A 24429-nucleotide genomic window follows, 5' to 3' on the forward strand; every position below is an offset into this window, starting at 1 on the left:
CAAGGTGAGCACAGGGCTTTTCAGTTTGCAAAGCTTTTTCGCCTCTTGTACATCATCCGAACCTCACCACAACCACAAGTCTCGTTATGCAGATGAGGATGCTCACCATCTGTTGAGGACCTACCACGTGTCAGGTGTGGCGTGCGGTTCTTTACAATAACCACTCTTGATTGTGTGCCTACTAGGCGCCAGGCAGGCGCTTTACATACACCGGCTCATTTACGGCTCAAACCAACATTGGCTCCATCTTACAGCCAATGGAACAGACGCTCAGGGTTGAGGTGACGTCCTTGCCCCGGGTCACCCAGCTAGAATGTGGCAAAGCCACAATGAACCTGGCGGGGCTCTTGTGAGAAGCCAGTGAGAACGCGCACAAAGCATGGGGCCCGTGCCTGGCGCCAGGTAGGTTCTCCGAACGGCGTATTTCCTTCTTTTGTCCTCTTTCTGCCGTCGGCTTGTTTACATTCTCCCTGCACCCCAGAAGCCGTAATTGCTTATAGGGACAAATACGTGATGTGATGGCGTGGATGAGAAGAATCTGAGAAAGACACAAGGAAAAAGAGGAGGGGGAGGCAGAAAGATCTAGAACTGACGTGAGGAAGGAGGAAATACGCCCCCAGCAGACTGGCTGCTGGCGCCTCTTTCTGGAGATCCGGGGCCTCCGTCCTCTACTGCGACCCTGGGGAAGAGCCTGTCTCCTTGTGTCTGAATGGGGACCGTGCCCGCGTCGGGGGGTTCCGTGAGGATTAAATGGTTACTGTCTGTACCACCCGCACAGTCACGATCTCGGTCAAGGTTCTCCCTGCCAGCCTGCCTCTGTCTCCCCTGGAAGTGCCGAGCCTTCTGGTGGGAATTGTCCCGAGGGCCTACGAGACATGGTTACATTCCCTCTCTACGCAGGACATAATTTGACATTCCTTCTGGCTCGCCTTTGTTCCTTCCACTCAGGAACTATTTTCTGAGCATATATCACTATATCTGTCTCTAGGCCCTGGACTCTCTGGAGTAAGAAAGACTCATCTATCAGTTGATTGACTAACACACCCATGAGTTCATTCAGTCATTTGATAAACATGAGTCTTCTGGGCTCTCTGGGCTGTGAAGTGTCAGTTTCTGGCCTCCTTCGTTCCCTGCTGGGTCCCGGGTGTGTTCTGTATAAGTGAGGATGCTGGGTGAGTGAGGATGACGGGGGACTTGCCCACCATGTCCTCCTTGGCTGTCCGTGTCACAAGCTCCCCGCGATTCCTGATCAGTAGGCTTGGGGTGGGCCTGAGAATCTGTTTCGGTCACAAGTGAGTCTAATGCAGTTGATCTAGTTCAACCCCCTCCTTCTGTGGGGAAATTTGAGGCTCAGAGAGGGGCAGCGAATTGTCTGAGGTCACACAGTAAGTAGGTTCCAAGGCCAGCCTAGAACTGGGAGCTTTTGACTTGCCGTCCAGGGTGCTTCCTGCTCTCTGCCAGGTCCCCTCCCTGTGGGTGTCCCTCCCTGGGTGGGCCCTGCTGGATTTCTTGAACAAACATTCCCTTTTCTCCAGGATCTGGTCAACAGCGTGCCTCCTGGCTACGTGCAAAAATAAACGCAGCTCGCCGCTTGCTCTGAGAGGAGGGCATGTGTCTGCGCGTGTGTTAGGTACGGGGTTAAGGCAGGGCACCTGGTACCCCGCTGTCAGCAGGAGACCAGAAAGATGAGGACTTAGAGGAGAAATGGGAGTGAGACCCACAGTGCTCAGAGCAAGGGGTGCTCAGCGTCGGGGAAACGGACTGTCCCCACTTCGTCCTTCCTCCATCTGCCCATCAACTCCCTCACCATGGCCGTCAGAACACAGTCACAACAACCACCACGGCAGCAATAACAGTAAGAGACTCGTCACTGAGTGCGGGCCCCTGTGCTGCCCGCGGACGAGAGAATTCCAGCTCACGGCACGTCCACATGCTGAGCCAGCGCTCCTGACCCTCGCCGCTTGAAGGGTCCTGGGCTCAGCAGCACCGACTGCCCCCCAGCAAGACCCCAGGTGGGTGTTGTGCACATTAAATTTGAGGAGCCCTGCTCCATCACAGCACCCCAATTCCGATAACAGCCCACCATCGATAACTGTAGCTCGCGTTTGTGGAGAACATTCTGTGTGCTGGGGGGCTTCCCACGTTGAATCGCATTTAACCCTCATCAGCTTGCTGGGGTGGGTACGATTATCACTCCCATGTTACAGATGAGGAAATGGTAACTCAGAGAGGTTAAGTGATTAGCCCAAGAACACACAGCCTGTAAGTGGCAGAGGTGGGATTTGGATACCACCTCTCTGGGACCACTGTCCCTCTCATTCCTGAGCCCCCAGGCTTTCTTCCCTCGCTGCATTTCTCGTCTCTTGTGGGTTTCAACAGACAAGAGGTCTGTTTCCCATTTTTCCCTTGACCCCATAAAGCCACTGGACGCCTGAGGGTGGAGGCTGGGCAACTTCTAGTCACAGCGTCCATGCCATCACTCAGCCCTTTCACGGGGGACAGGGGGCCACCTGCGGTGGAACCCCCTGGGGCGTTTGAGGAAAGTGCAGATTCTTGGGTCCCCCCGCCGATCCTACAGGTCAGAACCTCTGGGATGGGGCCCAGGCACCGCAAGTTTTCAGGCGACTTCTTTGCCCACTAAAATTGGGGACCCAGCACCTGAGATCACTCAGGGCAGGGACTGCAAGGCCCATTTTACAGTCAAGGGCAATGAGGCCCAGAGAGTTTTTCAGTCGCTGTCCTGAGACTGGAAGCTGGCAGCCTCGCTTAACGGACGGTGCATCTGGCTTGGGGATCAGGCAGCTCTGGGTTCAAATTCCTGCTCCTCTCCTTCCAAGGCTGGAGCCAGACCTGGGTTTAGAGCAGGGCAGCAGGTCCAGCCCACAGACTTTGTGCAGCTTGCTAGCTAAGATTGCTTTTTACGGGGCCGGCCCCGTGGCCGAGTGGCTTTTTTTTTTTTTCATTCTTCTCCCCAAAGCCCCCCAGTACATAGTTGTAGATTCTAGTTGTGAGTGCCTCTGGTTGTGCTATGTGGGACGCTGCCTCATCGCGGCCTGATGAGCAGTGCCATGTCCGCGCCCAGGATTCGAACCTGCGAAACCCTGGGCCACTGAAGCAGAGCACGTGAACTTAACCACTCGGCTACCCCCGGGCCTAGAGCAGCCATTCTCAAATGGTGGCCGCATCAGAACCACCTGGAGGGCCTGTGATTGCTGGGCCCCACCCCAGAGTTTCTGCTTCAGCCAGTCTGGGGCGGGGCCTGAGAACCTGCATTTCTGACAAGCTCCCAGGTGGTGCCGATGCTGGAGCCACACCCTGAGGACCCTGGTTTAGAGGGACTTGGGTCTTCAGAGCTGGCCCGCAGCCCCACCTGGAAGCCCATAGCCCACCCAGGAGGTGGGACGGGCTCGAGGAGAAGAGAGAGGAGAGGGAGGGGCTCCCATGGTTGGGTCCCATCTCATCCGCCCGCCCACCAGCCCCTCTTCCAGGCCGTTCTTCTCCTGGTGTCTGCTCCCCCCTGGTGGCAGCAAGCCTGGAGCTGGCCTGGCATGTTCAACCTTAATAGCCCATCTCTCCATCTGGAAACACATTTCAAAGTTTGCACGTCCTTTCCCCTGGAGAATTCACTTCTAGGAATTTAATCCAAGAAAAGCATCGAGGATGCGTACCAGGACGCGTTATTTGTAAGAGTAAAACAGGAGACCGGGGCGGTCATTTGACACAGCTGGTAAGGAGCCTGGGCAGGATTTGAAGTTGGGTCTCTCCGACTCAAGAGCCAGTACCCCCGACTGCCACACCACACAGCCCCCCAGGGGTCCCCCGCCTTCCATAATGGAGCAGCAAGGAGAGCATCAACAACAGAGCTGGGCTGCCTCCCGCTGAATCCCTGTTCTATTACTTACTAGTTGTGTGATGTCGGACAGGTCACTAACTGCTCTGGGACTCTGTTCCCTTCTGGAAAATGGAACGTGAGTTCACTGAGGGCTCAGCACCGTGCACTGTGCGAGCCGTTATCATTATCACCCAGGAAGCCCCCACCTTCCTTCTTCTTTGCCCTTTCCCCTCCTTTCCTCTTCTTAACTGGCTCAGAGCACTGCGGGTCACCGGGAGGGGCAGGCGGGTCAGGATCCCCCGGGGTGGAGGCAGAGAAGCCCGGGCGGGGCACTGTGGCCAGGAGGCAACAGACATTCAGTGGGGCCGCCCACACTGCTCCCACCACTGCCCCTGCCCACAGGCTGGGCCCTGCAGTCTGGGTAATAGGGCGCAGAGCTTAACGCAGGATCCCTGGGCGAAGCAGGCCTGGGTCTCAACCCTAGATCTCCCGTGTGACGGGGGCAAGGAACACCCCCTCCCCAAGCCTCAGTATTCTCATCTGTGGAATGGGAGCAAGAGGATTAGAGCAGCCGTTCTTGGAGTGTGGTCCTCCAGGCGGCATCACGCGGGAGGCCTTGGGAAACTCAAATCCTGGCGAGCCCTCCTGGTGATGCTCATGAAGGCTGAGAACCACGGGACTCGAACATCTCCCCCCACAGGCTTGTCGTGACTAGTAAAGGAGAGAGCACACGCCGGGCGTTTAGATCCACGATCGCGAGCTAGGGTTATTGTTATAGCCCGCTCCTTCTTGGCCTCGGCTGACCAGGCCGGGAGGATCCTCGCTCCAGGTCCCCTCTCCTGGGAACTGGAATTGGAGATATTGGTCTCATGTCCCTTTCACGAGGGGAGGGGCTAACTTGGTGGCCAAGGCTGGTGCTGCTGGCATCCGTCCTCCTCCACCTGCCTTAACCGTTGAGGCCAATCTGCAGAGAGAGGCTCAGAGTGGGAGGTGTCGGAGGGACACGCCCCTGGCCTGGGGGCGTCCCTGTCCACTGAACTGGGCTGTCCCACCTGCTCCTGGGTCCTGAAGGACACCTCTGGGCTCGCCTGATGAGTCCTTCCTTTTCTCCTAAGTTGGTTTGAGGAGGTTTCTGTCACTTGCAACTAAAAGGGCTCTGAGTCAGGGTCAAGGTGGGTGTACGAAGGTCAAGGGTCACGGCCCTGAGGGGAAGCACTTCCCTTCCTCCCCCTGTCCAGCCGCTAGCCCAGCCAGGAGATCTGGATTTCAACCCCGTCCCCATCCACACAAGGAAGGGCGAAGGGGAAAAGGAGACGTCTGGGCAGTGATGGGTAGGCGAGGTCTGGAGACCCATCTGAGGTCACTTCTGGGCTCTCCGTTGTTCTTGGTCCTGGTTCCTGTGATGACACCTCGGCCGTGTCCCCAGAGAGCTGTGGAGGTGACCCCTCCCCACCGGGTGGAAAAGAGCAATAAAGGTGAAGGGTTTAGATACACCCGTGTTTGTGCCAAGCAAGGGGTGCTTGAGTGTAACGGGCTGAATGTGCAGAGAAACCCCGGAAGCTGGGTGGGGAGGGCACGAGAGGGGCACTGCTCAGTGTCCTGCCAGGCGTCTGGTGGGGCAAAGGTGGCAGGCTCAGCGAGTCGGGGTGGGGGGGCCTTGCAGCGAGGCAGGGTGTTCTGCATGTGCTCGACACGAGCAGCCAGATCTGCTCTGGTGTGCAGTGTAGCTCTGTTTGGACAGACCCACCTGCAGAAGCTCGAGAACGTGGACTCCTGAGGTCCCATGGGTTCAGGTAAGAGGCTGGAGGACCGTGGAGGGGGGCTGCAGAAGAGAATTCCAGCAGGTGAGGGGGGCTGCAAGGAGGTGGTATGTCTACACGTTTAGCAAGAGCTTTGAGACAAACAGAAGCAGGCTCCAGTCTGGGCTGTGCACCTGTCACCTGTGTGGCCCTGGGCAAATCACTTGCCTTCTCTGAGCCTCAGATTCTTACTTGTAAAATGGGGATAATACTATGTACCTCCTAGGGTTTGCGGTGGGGATTGAGTGAGCTGACGTTCCTAAAGCACTGGGTGCACAGTAAATCACTGCGGTGTTGTTGTTATGATTCTAACTGCTATTACTACACTCACAGGGCAGGCAGGCAGTTTATACTAAAGGAGTCAAGCAGCAAAAAGAAGGCTGAGTCCTTGGAGAAAATGCTCGACGCCCTGTCGGAAAGTCTGAAGGTGGGGCAGGTCAAAGGCCAGGCCTGAGACCCAGAAGATGAGTCAGAAGCTCGCCCAGTGAATGGGGTCCTGAGAAACACGGCAGCCAAACAGGAGTCCCGACTGGTGCCTTGACCCTGTGTGACCGGCTAGCGCACCGCAAACCCCGCCCACCTCGGGCCAGGATTGGTCGACGGCCTCGGTGGAGAAGGGCTGGTAGGAGGGGCTGCAGAGAGCAGGTGCGGCGCGGGGACTGCGGGCGGGTCCTGAGCGTGTGGTCTTGGCCAATCAGGCAACGAGTCTTTATTGAGCGGCTGCTGTGCATCTGGGGCTCTGCGGGGTTCAGGGACGGGCAGGGTGAGGCGTGCACAGCCTAGCTGTGAGGTCAGAGGAGCGAGGGCTGGGAGGGCTGGAGTGGTGCGGCTTCAGCCGGAGGGCTGGCTTGAAGGAGGTTTGAAAGGGCGGTTAGATAGGCATAGCGAGCGGGGAGAAAGAACAGCGAGAGGCAAGAAAGCACGGGCTTGCCTAGAAGACAGAAAGGGCCCGGTTGGTCTGGGCGGAGATGTTCTTCATCCAGGAGAGGAGGGAGTGACACTGGGAGGCCGATCCGTAGAGAACCTTGATGGCCAGGCTTACGGGCTGGGACTATATCCCCTGGGCAGTGGGGAGCCACAGAAGGTTATTGAGCAGAGGAGTGACATTTATTCTAACTGGATGGCTGAGCTTGTGCCAGGCTGGGAAGACATTGGAAGGGGAGCATGTGGGGAGAATGAAAAGGGGAAGGGTCTTGGTTTCCAAGGTCAACCAAGGCGGACCCCTGGGTCTCTGGGGTTGGGGTATGTGATGTTACAAGCAGAAAACCCCGTTAGGGGCTGGTGTAGACATGTTGTCTTGAAAGAGGTCTCAGGTCATCAGTGGGCAGACCTGCCCTTGAATCCCAGCTCTGCTGTGGGATCAAGGACAACCCCCTTGTCCCTTGATCGTCAGTTTTCTCCCCTTTAAAGTGGGTAGGATGCCACCCATCGCCAAGGATGAGTGTGGGGACTAGTGAGAGAATGAGGAAAGGGGCTGACCCCGTGCTGGGAGTGTAGTGGGTGCTTGATAGATGGTGTTCCCTCCCCGCCTCCCACTGTGTGGCTGTCACAGAGCTGGACGCAGGGTCTGATCTTCCAGGCACCTCCAATTAGAGAGAGTTTCTGTTTTCAGAAGTCATTCATTCATTCATTCATTCATTCATTCATTCATTGTTTAGTCATTCAACCAGCATTCAAACAGCATTTCTGAGCACCTACTGTGTTGACACAGAAGCTGGGACACGGTTGAATTAGACCACTGTCCCTTGGCCTTAAGGAGTTTATTTGCTCATTCATTCGGCAACATCTGTGGCGCCCTACTGGACGCTTTGCTGGGCGGGGGGTGGTGTTGGGGATAAAGTGAGCATTGCTGGCGGCAGAGGGAGTGGGGAGGGGACCAGTCAGCCCCATGGGTCACGCCTCTCTGTCCGGGAAGAGCAGGAACCCAGAGAAGATGCTGTTGGCCCCTTCCATGCCCAGCAGGGAGTTCCGGTCGGTGGCCTGCAGGAAGACGGTCTCCTCCAGCTCCAGCTTGAGGACTATGCCACCCGTGGTGACCTGGAAGGTGTTGTGGACGAAGTCGCAGAAGGTGACCACCTTCTGGATGCGCTCCCGGCCGCGCATGAGGTTCACGCACAGGTTCCCCCGCGAGCTGGCGTGGTAGGCAAAGTAGTAGAGGCCGGGCACCTTGCAGGTGAACTTGCCGCTGCGAGGCTGGTAGTTGTCATTCACGTTGGTGATCAGGTGGTCGAAGCGGATGACCTGGTCCTTCCGCAGGGGGATGTTGACGGTCCGCGTGGCTGAGAAGCCAATCTTTTGTGTGGTCTTGTAGTCTCCTGATTCTCCCTTGGGGCCACGGGCTCCTGGGGGCCCTGGGGCACCTTTGGGGCCAGCGGGGCCCTTGGGGCCCACTTTTCCTGGGTTCCCAGGAATCCCTGGCTCCCCCTTCTCTCCGAAGTTGCCGCGGTGTGCAGCTAGCCCCGGCAGCCCTGGAAAAGCAGAGACAAGAGAAAGGAGGAGGTCGGAGGTCACTGACAGCCCAAGGAAGAAGCCCCAGGCTGGGGGACGGGGGGCCTGGCTGTGTGACCTTGGGAAGGTCCCTGTTCCTCTATGGGCCTCAGCTTCCCATCTGTGAAAAAGAGCAGGGGGTCAGAGAGGGCCTCTGAGTCTCCTTCCAGCCCAGCTTTCTGAGTCTGCGATGTGCTTGACAGCAGAGGGGACCGACCCGTGGGGTGGGGAGCAGTGTCTTCCTAAGGAGGGTGCTGGGCTTGCCCTCCTCACAAGCTCGTACAGGCGCCCTTGTCTGGGTCTAAGCCTGGAGCTGATTACGAATGCTTGGCATGCTTGTCTCTCTCTCTGCTCCCTCTCCCATGGCAGACATCCTTAATCTATCAGGGCCTTTCTTGCTGGCCCTGGAAGTGGGCCTCAGGCGCCTTCTCACTCCACTGCTCCAAGCGGCCACCTCCCCTTGGTCTGTCACAACATGAGAGAAACCCTCTTTCCCAGCAGAGTGGCAGAGTATAGTGGTGAGAGTGCAGGCCCTGCGGACAGACAAGTGTGCTTCTCAGGTCACGTCTGCCACTATTAGTTGTGTCACCTTGATGGAGTCACACTCTCGAGGCTCAGCTTCCTCATCTGTGAAATGAGGGTGATGCTATTTTGTGGGACCGTGAGGATTAAACGAGATGATGCGAGGAGAGTGGCTGGCTGCAGTGAAATGAATGAGTGACCTGCGTTCTGCCCAAGCGCTTTCGAGGTGGGAAGTCCCATTTGAACCCTGTGACAGTCCCGCAAAGGCACCATCGCCTCTGTGAGCAAGCAGCAGTTCGGAGAGGGGAAGCCGCTTGCCTGGAGCTGACCCAGGACCGCCTGGCCGCAGGGGAGCTCTGTCTCTATCTGGGTTTAGTTGTAAGAGAGCCATGGTCTGGTCTTAGCCTCAACATCTACTGGGCTCCCTTGGGCAAGTCACTAGCCTTTCTGGCCATCAGTTTTCCCATCTGTAAAATGGGGATTAGAGTTCCCTCCTTGCAAACTTATTGCAAATTTATGGCGAGGGCTCAGCAAGCTGGTGGATTGGCAGGTGCTTTTTTGACCTCAAAGGCAGGCAGCTGTGACCTGGGAGGCAAGAAAGGGGCCTTGTTGAGTGACAGGCTTGTGTCCCCAAAGCCCGCAGTACCTTTCTCTCCCTTAGTCCCCGGGGTCCCGGGTTTGCCGTCAGTGCCCGGTGACCCAGGGATGCCGGGAATTCCAGGAATTCCCTGGGACGCGGGGCAGCTGCTCTGGGCCCGGGAGACGTCGAGTGGACCCAGGAGCAGCAGTGGCAGCAGCGCCAGGATGCTGCCCATGGTCAGGGTCTTCATCGCTGCACCGTCTCAGCTGCTTCCTGTGGGGGGACAAGCAGGTGGGCTGGGTTACTCCTATGGGGACTCCTCACGCTTGTTCATTCCTTCCTCAGTTCATGTGGTGGCTGAGTGTGTCCCAGCCACAGAGCCTGCATGGCCCCTGCCTTCTGAGGCTGGCAGTTCAGGGGGAGACAGACGACGAACAGGCCAACCCACAAGTAAATAGGAAGCGTTAGAGACCGTGACGGGTGCTCCGACAGGATGCAAGGGGGCCTGGGGGGAGAGTCGTGGGCTGGGGCGGGAGGGGGCTGGTTTTGTGAGGGAAGTCCTCCCACCAGGAAAGTTTGCTGGCTGGGGACGGTGTCTCTGAGATGTGAGGGTTAGGCTGAGAACTGAAGGTTCAGAAAGGGCTGGGGCAAGAATGTTCCGGGAGAAACGGACAGCAGGGGCAAAGGCCCAGTGGTAGAACAGGGCCTGGAGTGTGGAGGACCAGCAGCGAGGCCAGTGTGGCCAGAGGGGGCAAAGAGACAGGAGGTCAGGGCCTTGATGGCCGTGGTGGCGGGTTTTGGGTTTTACTGCAGGTGTTCTCATTCATTAGGGCTTCAGAAGTCAGGGTGCCTCGGCTGCCTCCACAGCGGGCCACTGTACATCCGTAGGGCAACCCTGCGTGGAGGAAGCTATTATTTCTACACCGAAGAGGAGACTGAGGCTCAGAGAGGCCCAGCCACTTTCTCAGGGTCACACAGGAAGGACTGCAGCCAGGACTCGAACCCAGGCCTGTCTGGCACTGAAGCCAGTGTCCCTGCCAAGCACACCAGGCCATCTCTTCTGGCGGAATATTCTCAGGTCCCTCCAAAGGCTGTGGGCCTGGTGAGAGGGCAGTGCTGGCCCCTTCTTAATCCCAGAGGACCAGGAAGAAGCCCTGGGCTGTCTTGACCTGGTCAGCAGGGCCAGTGCCCCATGGCACTAATTCTCAGGACAGAGGGACCTTAAAATTCATTTAGTCCAAACTTAGCCTATTTTTTTCTTTAATCAAGGTGACATTCACGTAACATAAATTTAACCATTTTAAAGCAACATCTCGTGGCATTTAGCACGTTCATAATGCTGTGCAACCACCACTTCTGTCTGGTTCCAAAACATTTTCGTCATCCCAAACTAAAGCTCTGTGCTCACTAAGCAGTTACACCTCAGTCCCACTTCCCTCCTCGGCCCGCGGCAACCGCTAACCTGCCTTCTGACTCTACGGATTTTCCTGTTCTGGACATTTTGTGTAAATGGAGTCACAATACATGGCCTTTTGTGTCTGGCTTCCTTCATCTAGCATCGTGCTTCTGAGGTCCGTCTACGTTGTAGCACGTGTCAGCACTTCATCCCTTTTTACGGCTGAGTAATATTCCACCGTAGGGACACATTCTGGTCTGTGTCTCCATTCATTGTGGATGGGCTTTTGGAAGTCTCCGTTTTTGGCTCTTGTGAGTAGCGCTGCTGTGAGCATTCCTGTCCAAGGATTCGTCTGAATCCCTGTGTTGGATTCTTTTGGCTATGTACCTCGGGATGGAATTGCTGGGTCTTATGGTCATTCTGTGTTGAACTTTTTGAGGAACCCTCAGTCTACTGTTAAGCCTCCTCAATAATATCTCTGCCGAGGGTTCTTCCATCCGTGGCTTGCACCATCTCGGTGATGGGCAGCTCATTACCTACCGAGGCAGCCCCCTCCACCTTTGCCCAGATCCAAATTCTCCCCATCCTTCAAGGCTCAGGTCAAAGGCTTTCTCCTCCAGGAAGCCTTCCCCCATAGCCCCTCAGCCCACAGAGGCTGAGCTGTTTCCTGCTTTTAAAATGGGAGAGCAGAGTGGTCCCTGCCCGTCTCCCAGGGGAGCTGAGGATCCAGGGGAGGCCACGGCTAGGAAAGAATTGTGCAGTTCCGAGCTCTTGTTCAGCCTCGTTGCTGCTGCTGTCTGATCCTCACAGCACTCTTGATGATGGGGAAACTGAGGCTCAAGCATTAGAAAGCAACCTGCCCAAAGTCCCCCAGCAAGTTGGTTAACGGCACAACCATGGCCAAACCCCTCTCTCTGCCTCGTGCCGGCTGAGCCGACCTGGAATGTGGCAGTGGACGCCTTCCTGCGCCCAGAGAACCTGCTGATTATGGGCTCGTGAGCTCAGGAAGTCGGCCTCAGCTCCTCAGTCTAGTCCTGACCATTCATTGCCCAGACCCCTGAGTTACGCCAGAGCCCGTGCTGGGAGCCAAGGAAGGCAGGCTGCAAAAGCGGGTGAGGCCAGGGCTTCGAGTGACCGGCTCAGGCTCTGTCGTGCTCCGCAGAGAGGGCGGCTCAGGGAGATGATCCTGCTTCCCTTTGAGGAAGCACCAGTTCCCACTCTTGCTGGAGGTTTTACGAAATGACAATTTGACAACTTTCATAATCCGTGCATTGGGCACTTTGCAGGTGCCAGGCTCTGTGCCAAATGCTTTCATGCCGTTATCTTATTTGCTTAGGTGCTTACAACAGCTCCCTGAGAGAGCACCCCGCTTTGTCATTTTATAGGAAGGAAACTGGGCATGAGAGAGGGCGAGGGCCTCGATCACGGTCACACAGCCCCCATGCGGCTTGGATTCAAACCCCGTCCCACTGGATCTGGAAATTCACAGGGTGTTGCATGGAGGCCCCTCCACCTGGTGGTTAAAACAGGGGCTTTGGAGCCAGACAGCCTGCGAGGAGCTCCCGCACAGGCTGCGCGTAGAGCAGGGCCGGCGCTCCCTGAGCCTGTTTCCTTCCTGTTCTGGCTCCTGTTTTAGGCAGCAGCCCCCGGTGCTGAGCGGCCCGGAGGGTCCATGAGGAAACAACGCTGCCAGGGTCCCGATCAGGCCTCTGCCACTTCTTAGCTAAGGCCTTGGGCAAGTCACTTCTCCTCTCTTGGCCAGTGTCCCCCTCTATAAAATGGGGATAAGGCGAATCTCTAGCTCACACAGTTCCAGGAGGATGGATGAGTTAGGGCTTACGACAGAGCCTGGCACGTCGGAAGTGTTTGATGGGTGTGAGCTGTTTTTTTATTATCACCATCATCCAAGAATCTCCAAGTTTCGGGACCTGACGGGAGATGGTTGGAAAAGTGGAAAGGATCCGGTCCTTTGCGAGATTGGGCTCAGGGAGACGGAGTCTGAGGCAGGGCAGCCCAGGGGTGGTGCGCTCTAACCAGCTCCAGGGCCTTCTTGGGGAAGTGGGAGGTGGGGGGAGCTGGGGGAGATGGGGGGAGATAGGGGGAGCGGGAAGGTCTGGATTCTGGCCCATTTCAGGGGCCACCAAGTCTGAGACTTGGGCGAGGACTCAACCTCATCAGGTCTGACAGCCCTATGCCTTCACCCTCCATCACCCTGTCCGCCTTGCTCCTCACGTTTTTCTCCACATTACTGACCCATCCATCCCCTTCCAGCCCCAGCAGTGCCTTTTCCCCTGACTTAGATTCAGGCCAACTTGACCTTGAACTCCCCCTCTGCTGCCACCTTGCTGCGTGACCTCAGGTAAGTGTCTTAACCTCTCTGAGCCTCTTTGGCAAGTTGATTTCTACCTGTCAGGGCTGCCAGAAGAGTAAATGAGATAGAGCCTAAAAGGAATGAGGTCCCTAGTGCATGCCTGATCCCACCTCTCCTTTGCAAACATTATCGAGTTCCCTCAGGACCAATAACTAGTTACAACTCCACCCGCAAGTCAAATTATTTTCTTGAAAGAGTCAAGCTGCGCTTTCTCAGCAGACTGCGAGGAAATAAGAGAAGGCAGGTGTCAGAGAAGTGCCAGGTGGCGGGGCCTGGGTTCTAACTTCACCTCTGCCTCTGGCATTTCTTGCATCAGGCAGTGTGCTGAGCCCTGGCTGAGCCCGATGTCCTTGAGGGCTCGCGGCAGCCCTGAAAGGTTCCGTTATCCCCAAAGAAAGTCTAGGCTCAGAGAGGTTACGTGACTTGCCCCAGATCACCAGCACCTAAGAGACAAAAGCAGGACTCAGCTTCAGTCTCGATGACCCCAAAGCCCTTACGTTGGTGGCTCACATTTTAGGCCGCCTCCCCATCCCCTGGGGCCCCGGGTGACAGCAGACCCACAAGCTCCCCCAGAGGGAGTCTGACTCCCAGGGTCTGGGCCCAGGAACCCTCGCTGTTAAAGCCCCAGGGGGCTCTGAGGCAGCGGCTGCAAAGCCTGCACTTTGGGAAGCACCGCCCTCCACCTTGTTGGTCCTGCAGCCAGCCCCCCCCCGCACCGAGCCCACCTTCACCTGGGAGCCGGCGTCCTGGGATGCCGCGGGCCGGCCAGCAGTGCGACCTGGAGCCAGAGCCTGCTGCTCTCCGTCCAAAGCGGAAGTCCCATTCCCCAGAGGCAGGAGGGGCCTTCCCCTGGCGGCCCCCTTCCAGGCCCAGCCGGCTGGCCCCCCTCCCTGTCACCCCACTCTCACGCCCCGCCCCCCCCCCTGCTGCCCTCAGACAGTTTCAGGTCCCGTTTCTGCAATCTGGAGGGGTTTACTGTAAAGAGGGTGGGTGGGCATGAGTTGGGTTTCGCTGGCTCAGCAGCTGTGGGGAGAACAGGCTGTCCTGGGAGGTGTCCACAGCCGGGGGCAAACTGCCAAGGGCCCGCCCTCGTGATTTTCCACAGAGGGCAGGGGTGTCCCTCAACGAAATGAGAACGTGGCCTGCCTGGTGCCTCAGGGCCGGACTTGGGGTTGGATCTGTATTCGGGCTCTGCCACTTTTCAGCCAAGGCAGCTGAGGAAGCCCCAGTGGCCCCTGCTTTATGACGGGACGCTCACTGCACCTGCTCTGCAGGTGGTACAGGGCACCTGGGGCTCGGCTGGGACAGCGGAGGAGAAGGAGGAGGGAAACCTGTGAAGTGCGGTGCACACGTCAATTGTTCACATCCTGCCACATCCCAGGCTTCCCCTTTCTGGGCTCGTCTCTTCTGCTTTCTTCTCATTTTGGCACCCCTGCTCTTTGCCTGCTCTCGGAAAATAATCTAATCATGAAAAATGCGTTTAAATGTGGTCATTATTTATTTATGCCCCTTCCTCTGCTCCCAGCAGGGCCTGAAGCTGATGGCGATAATAGGCACCGGCAGGACCCGTTGCTCGTTGATCCTGGAGTCGCACCAAGTCAGGGCTTAGAGGTCTACGGCCCCACTCCGCTCACTTTACATATGGGGAAACTGAGGCCAAGAGGGGAGCGAGTCAAGTCTCTGTGCGCTGGGGCCTGGAGAGAGCCGCAGCGAGTCAGCCGTGCTTCGGCGCAGGGAGCGGCCCTTCCACTGGGGAGGCTGGCGTTAATGACACGCGGTTTCGCGGCTTCTGTGATAAACGGCACAATGGAGTGGCTGCTGGAGCCCACAGCTCCCGCAAGAGGTCGATGCAGGATTCGGACCAGGCCCCGGCCCCCTGGCAGAGGCTGCGGCCGAGACCCCGGGACCCCCTCTCAGGAGTCATGGGCAGGCGCGGGGAGCAGCCGTGGGTCAGGAAAACCCTCTGACCTCTGTGCTTGGAGATGGAAAAGCGTTGGGCGTGCGGATGCTGCCTGATGGGAATGAGGTGTTGCCTGCAGCGGGGAAGGGTAGGAAGGGGCGAGCTTGACAAAACCAAAGGGTCTCTGGGCTCAGCCGACTGTAGACCCAAGGGACCCAGGCCGGGGGAGGAGAAGGCAAGGCTCTGAGCAGGTCCAGGGTCCGTCTGAGGGTCCCTGAGGCCGTGTGGACCCGGGCCTCTCATTCCTCGGTGGCCATGGCAATGGGACAGATGGGCTTGACCTCAGGGTGGGAGCAGTGCGAGGCTGAGAACAGGAAGCAAGGGGAGGGGGTGAGGCCACTGGCTTAGGAATCAGCCCCATCCCGAGTTTGAAGCCCAGCTCTGCCTCTCTCGAGCTATGTGGCCTCAGGCATGTGTACTGACCTCAGTGTCCTCGTACATGAATTGGGGGCTTGGGCACCCCCCTCCTGGGGTTGTCGTGGGGCCGGTGAGGGAGCCCTGCACGTCCAGGGAGGGCCTGGCTAAGTGCCGGCTCTCGGTGGGCGCCCAACACAAACCTGGGAACAGTATTATTTCTAAGAAGAGGGGACAAGATCCTTGGCCTGGATTAGGATCAGGAGCGGGGGGTCTCTGGGTCTTGGTCCATGAATGGGAGCCAGCTGGTCTCTGCACCATGAGATTGCTGACTTGCATCCCTGACAGAGAGGGGACGACACTACAAACAGTAGAAAAGAGACACAGAACCCTCCACAGCCCGCGGTCTGAGAGAGTCCTTGCAGCTTGCGGGGTCCCATTCTGGTTCCTGTTCCACACCCCTCCCCTTCTTGCCTGCCCCCCTTAAAAACCCTTGCCCGGCTCCCCTCAGCCCAGAGACAAGCTGGCATTTTCAAAGGCCCGTCTCTCCTGACGAAGAGAGAACAACAAGGAAACAATTATGGAAAATAAACATGGCATAAAAATTGTCGTTTCCGAAGCACAGGTTTCTGAGCTGACCCTGCGGCCGACATAAGTGGGCTATTGATTTTTAAACAACAGAGAAATGGGAAGAAGCGTGTAGCACTTGGGGCATCGCCCGGCACACGGCAGAGTGTCGATGGAGGGAGAGCTGTGAGCGGACTGGCCCCGTGACCCTGGCCCCGGCCCTGCCAGGGGCCCGAGAGCCATGCCCTTGCTCTGTTCTCTCCCTTGCTGAGTGTGCGTGAGTATGAGTGTCTTTCTCTCTCCGCCCCTCCCCTCTGACACATGCCCTTGCTATGAGACAAGCATCAAAGCGGACCCACCCTCAAGGATGCTCAGAGGCCTGTGGGGGAGGCAGACCTATAAGGAAATAAGTGCTCCAAAGGCGGTTGGTGGACTACGTACATTGGATTTACCAGGCCAAGCGCCCACTCACCTCCTGTGCCGTCCTCCCCAAACCTTCATGAGACAGCCTTGGGTCCAGAACTCTGTCTTTCGTTTTGTAAATAGATGTGCAGAGAACTTTGTTGTACCACCAGATTTGGGAACCTGGGCTCTAAAGGGTCACGAGTTTATGGTCCAAGTCTGTGGAGGGCTCTGTGGGGACACAAAGGGGAGAACCAGGGAAGGCTTCATGGAGGAGGCGATCTTTGTGTTGAATCCTGACAGTTGAGTGTGTATCTGGGTGGATGGAGGATTTGTGGGAGGGGGAAAGGGGGGTCCACAGGATGAAGGAACCTCACAGGCAGAGCTGCTCTGACAGCCCGCCCACCTTGGTTGGCTGGTGCCTCTGTGAGCTCCGTGGGGCCTTGTGGAACCAAACTGAGACCCCAGCCAGGCCAGGGCAGCTTCTCCCAGGCCTGAGGGAGCCTGGGGTCTCACTGGGCCCCGTGGTGGGACCTGCCGCCTGCACAGGAAAGTTACACTTTTTATCTTTTTGAACCTGAACCGTCAATCGCTTCTCGTGGCTGTCACAGCAAAAGTGCTGCAGCTCCTAGCGAGCCTCCTGGTCCCCCAGCAAGGATCGGGGCAGCCGGGCCAAACTGTCAGGCCCCTCACAGTGAAACCCTGACAGCAGGGAGGTGGCGGGTGTCAGATGGTGAATCAGGCATCCAGGAGACAGACTCTCTCGTCCAGTCCTGCCCATCCCCGAGCGTGGCTGTAAGTATTAAAGGACTTGAGAGACAGGCCGGCACAATGCCTGGTGCATAGTAAGTGCTCAATGAGTGGTAGCTATTATGATTTTCTTTATTCACTCATTCCTTTATTCTGCTTTTAGTCATTCATTTACTCCCTGATTCTTTCATGCATTCACCCTAGTTCGCTCATTAATTTGACACAAATCCTTGGCGCATCTGGTCTGTATCTACCCTGGGCTCACCTGAGCCCAAACCTCTCCCGTGACAGGCGCTCCTGAAATTCAACATAGCTCAACACGGGTCTGGGAATTCAAACGCACTCCCGTCTACCTGTGGGCATGGGTCCCTGTACTGGTGGCAGTGCCCCTCATGCAGACCAGTGACGGCAGATGACCCCTCGGCACCCTCTCGCGGCCTTCAGCCACACTTGAGCATCTCTCTCCCAAACAGCCGAGTGGTGCTGGGTGTCTCCACATTGCACCCACCCTGACTGAGCCCCAGGTAGGTGCCCCGTCTGGGTTTGGAGCCCACCGACACCTGAGGCAGGTGCGAAGCCGATGAAGACACCTGCTTCTTCAAGGAGCTGGCAGCGAGGAATCTGAGCATGTGGATTTATTGATTTAATTATTTATTTCTATATCTCCCCGCCTCTTCCAAGACTCGGAAAAGACTAATGACAGTACCAGAAGGTATTGGTTAAGTGTCAAAGCAGTGCCTCCTGAAGGAGCTCAGAGGAGGGAGAGAATTCGTGGGGCAGTGGAGTCAAGGCGGGCTTCCCGGAGGAGGAGTCCATCAGGTGGGGAGAATGGCCTGAGCAAGGACGCAGAGGCTGGCTGGTGTGGCCGGCAGGGTGGGTTCATGCAGGGAAAATGAGGGAGCTGGGGCAGCCCGGGGGCCGGCGTAGGCCCTAGTCGGGGAAGAGCAGGAAGCCGGAGAAGACGCTGTCAGAGCCCCTGGTGCCCACCATGCCGTTGTAGTCGTTGACCGCCAGCCACACCTCCTCGCCCACCTGCAGCTGCAGCAGCACGCCGCCTGAGCTGACCTGCTTGCTGTTGGACATGTGGTCGCAGAAGGCGGTCACCTTGGCGCCGTTGTGGTACAGCTGCACGCACAGGTTGGCCGTCTGCGACGTGTGGTAGGCAAAGTAGTAGATGCCAGGGACCCTGCAGGTGAACTTGCCCGTGTTCGTGTCATAATGACCCTGCGGGTTGGTGACGACCGTGTTGAACTTCACCAGGCTGTTGGCGGCCGGGTACTGGTCTGTCTGCCGTGTGACCGTGAACACCGACTGGTGCTTCTGCTTGTATCTGCCCTCCTCGCCCGGCTCCCCACGGGGGCCCACGGGGCCAGGAAGGCCCGCCGTCCCAGAGGTTCCCATGGGGCCGTTTTTCCCAGGGTGGCCAGGTGTGCCGGGTTCTCCCTTCTGACCCTTGGGTCCTTGAGTCCCAGGGACAGCTGGGATCCCTGGGGAGAGAGCAGGTAAGAGGGAAGTGATGGGCAGGCCCAGGGGAGAGGGGGCCTGAGGCTGTCCTCGTGGGGACACACCATGGGGGTCTGGTCTCTGGAACATCCTTCCCCACGTGGCCTGTCCACCTGGAGCAGTGCGCAGGGAAGAGGGGACGGAGACCCTGGCTCAGGTCCCGCCTCCCCATGCACTTGCCCTCTGACCTTGGCCAAGGCACCTCTCTGTCTCTCGGCCTCAGTTTCCACATTCGTGATGGAGAGGGTAGGACCAGCCGGCTCAGGAGGTGTCAGACCTGGGCGGGATCTCAGACAGCGTGTCAGAGACCATGACTGTCAGCCCACAGACAGCACGTGGCCTCAGATTCCTTCCACTTGGCCTGCACGATGTTTTTTTAGTTTTTCTTTATGGCCCAACATTAACAGATTCAGACCTCACCTGAAAGTCTACGGTCTTAGTTTCTCTGGACAGAATTCAGGAGACGGGTCAAAGGCAGATTTCCTGGGAAGCTCAGGAACCTTAAGCTTTGGGCCCTATTAACTTGCTTTGACCCCTTCAAGGCTCTTTGCCTAATTGTATATTTCTAATTTTTTTTCAACATTTTATGTTGAAATAGTTCTAGATTAATGGGAAGTTGCAAAAAAAAAAAAAAAAAGGACAAGAAGGTCCCATGTACCTTCCACCTAGTTTTCCCAATGGTATGTGTTTGCCTAATTGAAGCGCAGTGTCAGACCCAGGAAACAGACCTGCGGGTAACACATGGAGCTCCAGCTTGACACGCGCTGGTGGTGTGTGCACACAGTTCTAATACGATTGTGTCGCTTGTGCAGACTTGTATAATTACTCCCCTGCAATCCATGTATCCATAATTTTGTGTGATTTTTCTTAAAGCGGGCTCTCAACGTTTGCTAAGTTCAGAGCCCCATGAAACCTGTATCCATGCCTGAGATGGAAGCATCCCGGGCCAGCTCAGCACATGGGAAGCACCGGATGGAGCCAGAGAGAAGCCACCGCTTCAGGGGGCTGCTCCCGCCAGCTGCCCTGGCCCCACTCAGCCCACTTCAGCCCCTCATGAGAGCTGGCCTCGTTCCACTTCCTCATGTTACAGATATGGAAACTGAGGCCAGACTTGCCCAAGGCCCTGATTATCTGAGCCTCTGTGAGATTCTTTTTCTCCCCCCGTCCAAACCATGCTCATCTTTTAGGGTCTGGCTCTAGTCTCCTCTTCCAGGAAGCCCTCTCTGACCACCCTGGGACCGTCATGGCCACTTCCTCCTCTGAATTCCTTAGGGGTGGGTGTCTGTGCAGACCTGTTTGTGACAGATCCTCTGTGGCTTGTGAGCCTTTTAGCTTCCAGAGTTAGGAGTCGGGCATCAGGACCCAGAAGATCTAGGCTTCAGCTGTGTGACTCTGGGCAGGTGACCTCCCCTCCCTGAGCCTCTGTTTGTGTAGCTGAGATAAGGGGTCCCACAGAGCCATTGGAAGAGTGGGGTGGGAGAATGCATGTGCCAGGCACCTCATAGGAAGTGCTCAGAATGTCGGGTCCCTCTGATGCCTGTCAGATGCTAGGCGGGGCTGTGTCTCATCCTTTGGGATGTCTTTCTGCAGCCAACTGGGCGCAGCAGGACCCGGTGTTGGGAGGGGGCTTGAGAGGCAGTGTAGGGTAGTGGTTAAGGGCGCGGCCTTTGGAGTTGGACAGGATCCCACTGTGTGACTTGGGACAAGTTGCTCAATCTCTCTGAACCTCAGCTTTGACATCTGTAAAATGGGAGTAAGTGACTTCTTAAAAAGGATTTTGGCCTCAGTTTTCTCATTTATAAAATAGAGTTCACAATCTAATCTGCCCCATGAGATAAATATATGCAGAGTGTTTGGAACTGTGCCTGGCACACAGTGGGAGCTCAAAAATCAGTGGCCATCAGCCACCTGGGCCAGCGAGACGGCCAGAGGCAGCTGGAAGTACAGAGTCCCAAAAAATGGCAGACCTGGGGGCCTCATTCGGCTCACCCCAAATTGAAGACTTCTGGAATGTTGGTAAAATTCCACTCCATTGCTGGGAGGGAAGGCGACAGTGGGGAAATTCCTAAGGACACTCCCCTCGCCTGGCATCCTCAGCCCGCTGCCTCTACCACCCCCGTCACCTCTGCCCACCCCACCCAGCCTCACCCACGCCCACTCCAGACACAGTCCGCCTCCCGAAGACGCACCTGCTCACAGTCAATGGACCCCCCAGACTTGCGCTCTCGCCCAACACAGCCACCCATTCATGTCCTCGGCCCCCTCTGCTCACGCTGGGGCTTGCCCGGGGCTCTGCAGCTCCAGGGTCTCTGCCTTCGATCCTGACTTCTCACTGCCACCCCGCCAACCACCAGAGTCCTAGGCAGGCAGGTGAGCACGATCTCTGATAATAACCACCGCAGCCTGCACGCACCCGGGACCTACCATGTGCTCAGAACTACTCTGTGTTTAAAGGTGTTTCATCATCCCAGCACCGCTGTGCAGTAGGGATGCCATCTCCCCATTTTACAGATGAGGAAACTGAGGCCTTGTGAGTTGGGAAGTGGGAAGTGGTGGGGCTGAGATTTGGACCCTGGGCATCTGGGCACTGTGTGTTCACGGTGGGGGCCCACCTCCCCCAGGGGTCCAGGCTGCAGGGCGAGCAGTGGAGGGCTGTGAGGAGACAGAAGCCGAGCATGGCAGAGTTTGCCGGGTCCTCACGTGGGTCATCTCCCGGGACGCTCCCTGCCACCTTATTCTCTCCCTATTATCAGATGAGGAAACTGAGGAGCCAGGAGGTGACCTGGGGAGGCCTGGGCCCTGGGGAGGGAGGGACTGCACTTGTGGCGAGAGTTGGACTCTGCCCTGAGGGAGGGTGTGGCAGGAGGGACCGCACTTCTTGCCATCAAATTGCTGCCCTTGGTCCCCCAGGTCAGCCCCAGATGGACACTCCGACCCCTGCCCCCTCAAGCCCTCGGGGCCCCCTCCCTGCCAGGCCAGCAGACTCACCTGGCTCACCCTTGGGCCCCGGCAGCCCGTCGTGGCCATCCTTCCCTGGGGTCCCAGGCATGCCTGGCATCCCGGGGATCCCGTAGCAGTCTGTGCTGGCCTGGCCCCCAAGTGGCAGTGCCAGCAGGAGCAGCAGCAGATGTAGGCCCAGGGGGAGCCGGGAGCTGGACCCCACGTCCATCCTGGGGAAGGAGGTGGATGAGGAGAGAGCTGGGCTGACTACCCAGCCCCTCATCTGCCCTTCTGGCCCCCTCACTCCCCAGGGCCGGTCTTCAGCCAGCAGGAGCCTTCCTCCCTCCCCAGGCCCCACACCCCTCAGGACCACACGATGGATGGAGAATGGGCCTCTCCTTCAAGCCCAGGCCCCCCGCTCAGCAGGGAGAGGGACCCTCCTTTCCCCCACACATCCAGCTGTCCTGGGGCCCTGTCTCAGGAAGGCAGCAGGGGGAAAACTGCCATTTGTCCTCACCTGGGTAGGGTCCTGGCCTCACCTGGGGGTGGGAGGTTCCTGGTCCGGTCCTAGAGATGTCCTCAGGTCTGCTTCCCGTCTCCCAGGCAGGAGGACACCGAGCCAGAGCGGAGGCTGCACGGAGGGCCCAGAGCTGGCTGGGCGGCCCCCTCCCCTCCTGCGCCCTCCCCCCAGTCCCACATCCCCTTTCCCGTAATTTTTTCTGACTTGACACTTTCTTTGGGTGAAGAGCCAGGCTGACCACAGTGACGCCCCTGTGTGACCTGCGCCCCCACCCCCGGGTCATGAGTGTGTGAAATAGGGAAATGTCCGCTGCCCCGGATCTGGGGAGGGCGTATGTTCACCAGCCCCCTGGCTACTTCCCCTGGGGTCGGGTTCAGCCCGTCTACTGTCCATCTGCGTTTGTGGGCACCCGCTGACCCTGAGCTCAATCGTTTCACAACATTCCCCAGAAGGAAGTTAAAATCCTCTGTTTCTAGATGAGGAAACTGAGGCTCAGGCGGGGGGAAAGGCCCTGCCCCAGGTCACACAGTGAGTGGTTCTTGGGATCCAAAGCCTTATTCTGACCCCTCTGCTTAGCTGCCCCCAGAAACAAGCCTCAGATGCACTTGTCAAGTGGCAGGCTTTATTCTAGAAACTTCCGTAGGCCCCATCCCATTTGTTGCACTTGGGGGTGGATACCCAGGATGGGCAAGCTTTGATAGCAGGCAGCTTGCTGTGTGGACAGGCTGCTCTGGCTACAGAGTCAGGGGCCTTGGGCTCTCCTTCCAGCCCTCCACTCCCTTGCCCTGAGGCCTTCAGCAAACCACTGGCCGCCCTAGGCCTCAGACTTCCCATCTGTATACTCGGGGAGTGGGGGGCAAGCTTTGCATGTTGGCGCCTCTTCCTCTGCTGGGGCCCCTGGTTTCCCTTGTTGATCCCCCCTTCCCTGCAGGCACCCCCTCCCTCCCCTCCATCCCCAGTGCTCCTGCCTCTGGTCTTGGAGCCTATTATGGCTGGTGAGCGGTGGCCAACTGGGGCCAGGCTGGCAGAGCTGAAAGAGGCCCCTCTTCTCTTCCTCTTCTCCTCCTATGGGATTCCAGGGAGAAAGGGGGTGTCAAGCAGGAGACGGTTCCCATCCCAACCCCACTCCTGCCACCTATGTCCCTCGGGGCGAGCGGCTTGACCTCCTCTGTAAACGGGGGTTCCAGCAGCTCCCATGTGTGATGGGGGAAAAGACTCAGCACACACGATGCTGGGCCTGTGCTAGGCATGGGGAGGAGTTCAGAGCTCAGTCTCTGCCTCGCGTGGGACCCTTGGGGCCTTGGTCTCCCTGTCTGCACCTCCACCCTTGGCACAGGCTGCAGAATGTGGGACCAGAGCGAGGACGTGAACGCACGTGGCCCTGGGAGTCCCCGGTAGGTGGAGGGCTGGGAAGAGGAGAGTGACGGGCACAGAATTTTTTTGGGGGGGCACCCAGCCACAGGGCACCCGGGGCTCCCATCTTCTGTTCTAGAGGCGTTTGCGCCCGGGCCGGCTTGTCCAGCAGGTGGCAGCCTCGGCCCGCGCTCAGCCCTCCCCTGCCCCACCCGCCCACCCAGCTCCTTCCATCCTCCCAAAGGGACCAGGGATTTGCCGGCACAGGGGTGGGTATAAGTGGAACTGAGGGGAAGGGGCAGCCAGACACTCTCCCCCCGTTTCTACAGCCTGGCCTCTCCTGCCAGGCTCTCCCCCTGACATTCTCTTTGAGTCCCATTGCAATGAAAGGAGCCCCCCGCTTTGGGGTCAGGCAGACGCGGTTTGAATCCAGGTCCCGCCACGTTCTGGCATTGCGACCTCGGGTAGATGTCTCCTCCTCGAGCCTCAGTGTCTTCCTCCGTTTTCCCGGGGTAAACGCATCCCCGGCCGCCAGCGTCCAGCTCTGAGCGGGTGCTCGGAGCCCTGGTTCCTTCCCCGTCTGTGGGGTGCATGCTGGGCGGGCGGGGGAGAGCTGGGCAGGTGGAGACCCCAAGAGGGCCGAGGGCCAGGAGGAGGCCAGCCCTGCCCAGGGGCGCAGTGGGGTCACGCTCTTCTCCCCGACCCCCAAAGGCTGCTGACGGGCCGGGCAGGGCGGCCCCAGGAGAGGGTCCTGAGTGTGTGTTGAAGGCGGGGGTGTGCACGTGGGCTCCGAGGCTGTGTGTGTGTCTGTTCGCGATGGGAGACATGGTCCCTGTGTCCCGAGGACGGCCCTGAGGGAGTGTGAGCGTGCACGGTCAGTGTGCAAGGGCGAATTTCCAAGGCAGGTGCGTGTTGGACGGAGAGCAGGTGGCGCACACCTGCCTGCAGGACATGTGGCTGGGACGGGCGTCTCAAGGTGCGTGTGTGAGAGAGTACCTCTGATGGTTGCCAGGGGGCATTTGGGCAGCTGAAGTGTCCGCGAGTGTGCCTGTGGGTTTGAAGGTGTGCCTGGTGTGTGTGAGCAGGGGTGTGT

At 58.0% G+C, this 24429-nt stretch overlaps 2 protein-coding genes across 5 annotated transcripts; both read right to left on the reverse strand.

Annotated features, from left to right (window-relative positions):
- Positions 1 to 7356: 7356 nt before the first annotated feature.
- On the reverse strand, positions 7357 to 14051 carry C1QB (complement C1q B chain). Of its 3 annotated transcripts, none has more exons than XM_014855101.3 (3): positions 13719 to 14051; positions 9287 to 9493; positions 7357 to 8099 (listed from the first exon to the last, which is right to left on the reverse strand). In XM_014855101.3, exons 2-3 carry the CDS (start codon positions 9468 to 9470, stop codon positions 7525 to 7527), a joined length of 759 nt encoding a protein of 252 aa, XP_014710587.1. In that variant the 5' UTR covers positions 9471 to 9493; positions 13719 to 14051; the 3' UTR covers positions 7357 to 7524. The 3 variants fall into 3 exon arrangements, with proteins under 3 accessions (XP_014710587.1, XP_014710588.1, XP_070366833.1); XM_014855102.3 differs by having other exon boundaries at positions 13713 to 13951; XM_070510732.1 differs by lacking the exon at positions 13719 to 14051 and adding an exon at positions 13277 to 13425.
- Positions 14052 to 17654: 3603 nt separating this feature from the next.
- C1QC (complement C1q C chain) lies at positions 17655 to 22265 on the reverse strand. Of its 2 annotated transcripts, none has more exons than XM_014855103.3 (3): positions 22003 to 22265; positions 21512 to 21693; positions 17655 to 18507 (listed from the first exon to the last, which is right to left on the reverse strand). In XM_014855103.3, the coding sequence occupies exons 2-3, from the start codon at positions 21690 to 21692 to the stop codon at positions 17951 to 17953; spliced, it is 738 nt and encodes a 245-aa protein (XP_014710589.1). In that variant the 5' UTR covers position 21693; positions 22003 to 22265; the 3' UTR covers positions 17655 to 17950. The 2 variants fall into 2 exon arrangements, with proteins under 2 accessions (XP_014710589.1, XP_014710590.1); XM_014855104.3 differs by having other exon boundaries at positions 21981 to 22265.
- Positions 22266 to 24429: the final 2164 nt, after the last annotated feature.

The sequence above is a fragment of the Equus asinus genome, chromosome 5, assembly GCF_041296235.1.
Source record: "Equus asinus isolate D_3611 breed Donkey chromosome 5, EquAss-T2T_v2, whole genome shotgun sequence".
Taxonomy (NCBI): Eukaryota; Metazoa; Chordata; class Mammalia; order Perissodactyla; family Equidae; genus Equus; species Equus asinus.